Source organism: Gekko japonicus, unplaced genomic scaffold (genome assembly GCF_001447785.1).
Source record: "Gekko japonicus isolate JY-2015 unplaced genomic scaffold, Gekko_japonicus_V1.1 scaffold1899, whole genome shotgun sequence".
In the NCBI taxonomy this organism is placed as follows: Eukaryota; Metazoa; Chordata; class Lepidosauria; order Squamata; family Gekkonidae; genus Gekko; species Gekko japonicus.
The window spans coordinates 172,833-175,424 of record NW_015176509.1 but is presented as its reverse complement, the minus strand read 5'-3'; the positions used below and the strand labels follow the sequence as shown (position 1 = coordinate 175,424).

At 54.0% G+C, this 2,592-nt stretch overlaps 1 protein-coding gene across 1 annotated transcript in view; it reads right to left on the bottom strand.

Moving 5' to 3' along the window:
* The window catches only part of IRF5 (interferon regulatory factor 5), an 86,303-nt gene that overhangs the window by 23,019 nt on the left and 60,692 nt on the right, over window positions 1-2,592 (bottom strand). Inside the window, exon 3 of the mRNA XM_015427346.1 lies at window positions 1,356-1,545. Within this exon, the coding sequence (XP_015282832.1) occupies window positions 1,356-1,545 (190 nt within the window). The remainder of the gene's footprint in view (window positions 1-1,355; window positions 1,546-2,592) is intronic.

The window sequence follows — 2,592 nt, the reverse complement described above, 5'->3', positions numbered from 1 at the left end:
CCTAACTCAGCTTAGAGGGAACACCGGTCAGAACGGCATACCAGAGTTGGCGTCTGTGAGGTTTTAATGTCAAAGGCCATTGTGGTATTTTACTAGTGTTTTAATTGTGTTGTGTATATTGTATTTTTTTTAATCAGATTTGACGTAACCTGCCCTGTGCCTGCCATGCAGGGAGGGCGGGATGTACAAGTCGAATAAAAGAAATAAATAAGTCTGTGATGAGATTGCCCGCGACATTTGGGTCACTGGGCTGTCCCTGCGGAGAGAAGGGAAGGAGGAAGAAGAGAGGAAATACGTGGCAGGAGAGAAGACCAGCAAGGAGGACGGACACACGGTTCCCTAAACGAGAGAGAGATCCCCCCCCCCCGAGAGTTGAAGGAGATCCAGTCTATCTCATTTTTATTCCATCTCTCTTCAGAGGAGTTCACGGTACTCCCCTCCTGCATTTTATCTTCACAACTGCCCTGCATGGTGGGCTGGGCCGAGTGAGTGCAACTGGCAAAAGTTTATCTGGTGACTTTTACGGCTGAGCAGGACTGGAATCCAGGCCTGCCCAGTCACAGTTCAACACTCCAAGTGCCACACCGCCACGGCTGAGCCACTTTTGGCCCACTGTTACCGCCGGCCAATCAGGTTTTCATGCGACTTCAAAACCTGACAGGTCGGTTTGCACAGGGAAGGCAAAGAGAATTAACTCCGTGTGCGCCACATGAAGTCATGGGTTGAAGAGGGGCCGTGGCTCAGTGGCAGAGCATCTGCCTGGCACACAGAAGGTCCCAAGTTCAATCCCCGGAAGCCTCTCCAGTTAAAAAAGGACCAGTCAGGAGGTGATGTGAAAGACCTCTGCCTGAGACCCTGGAGAGCTGTAAAGAGGGGCCTTGGCTCAGTGGCAGAGCCTCTGCTTGGGATGCAGAAGGTCCCAGGTTCAATGCCCAGCATCCCCAGTTCAAAAGGACCAGGCAGGAGGTGATGGGAAAGACCTCCGCCTGAGACCCTGGAGAGCTGCAAAGAGGGGCTGTGGCTCAGTGGCAGAGCCTCTGCTTGGCATGCAGAAAGTCCCAGGTTCAGTCCCCGGCATCTTCAGTTAAAAAGGACCAGGCAGGAGGTGATGGGAAAGACCTCCGCCTGAGACCCTGGAGAGCTGCAAAGAGGGGCTGTGGTTCAGTGACAGAGCACCTGCTTGGCATGCAGAAGGTCCCAGGTTCAGTCTCTGGCAGCGTCTCCAGTTCAAAAGGACCAGGCAGGAGGTGATGGGAAAGACCTCAGCCTGAGACCCTGGAGAGCGGCTGCCGGTCTGGGCATATGATACTGACTTTGATGGATCTGGAATTGAGGCCCCGCAGGCCGGCTGGTACCTCCGTTGGGCTGCGGCACCTCGCAAACCTCGTAGATCTTGTACGGCTGCATGGGCGTCTCCTTGGTCCCGTCGTAGATGAGGCTGAACTCCCGGCTCTTGTTGAGGGCGCAGCGCAAGTTGGCTTTCCACTTGGCCGGATCTGGCTCGTCCACCCCTTCGTTGTACTTGCCGGTCTCTTTCGCCCAGGCCTGCCGACGGTGGGGATCCGGTTTAGAGGCCATCTGCATTGGTATACCTTCCCCTCCCCAGGATCCACCCCCAAATCTCCAGGAATTCCCCCACCCAAATGCCTCTTCCTCCCTCCTTTTTTTCTGGGGGGGGGGCTGTTCCAGGGCAGTTTTTCCCTCCCCCTCTTCCCCTGGTTGAAGACACGCCAGACGCTGAGCAATGCAGAGTGGATCATAGAGACAAAAGCAAAATGATACAAACAAGACACACGGAAATAGACCACAGCCGCTCCTGTGCGCTCCTGCAGGAAATGACCCCTGGTCAGGAACAATGATCCCCGTAAGCTGTGGAGTCTTGTGAGCAAGAATTCTACTTTGGGAGCTCCTGGCATTAAAGTGGTGAGCGAGCAATTCGGCTACTGCATAAATCAGTTTGCTCTGGAGCCACCCTTCCTGAGCAGAGACAACAATGTGTGAGCCAGAGGCTAAAAAACTGCGAGCTAGCTCACACTCACTCAGCTTGGAGGGAACACTGACCACAGCGAATGCTCCCTTTAAGCTGTGGAGTCTCGTGAACAAAAATCCTACTTTGCGAGCGACTGGCATTCAAGTTGTAAGCGAGCGATTGGGCTGCTGCATCAATTAGTTTGCTCTGGAGCCCTCCTTCCTGAGCCAAGACGGAAATCTGTGAGCTGGCTCACACTAACTCAGCTCAGAGGGAACACTGACCACAGCCCACTATTCCCTCCTGAAAGTCTGGTGTCTGCATGAACAGGAAACGGCAGGACTTTTGCCAGATGTCTTTGAAACAGGTTGCAGAAATATGGTCCTGGGGACATACCTATGACTGATGTCTTAAAGGAAACAGCAAAAAGCCGTCAGGGGGCGGGTGGCACGGGCAAGGGGGGTGCCGTGGGTAGTGCTTTCCTTTGGATACTCTGTGGGGACGCCACCACTGGGAACCAGTGTTCCCTCTAAGCTGAGTGAGTGTGAGCTAGCTCACAGTTTTTTAGCCTCCGGCTCACACATTTCTGTCTTAGCTCAGGAAGGAGGGCTCCAGAGCAGACT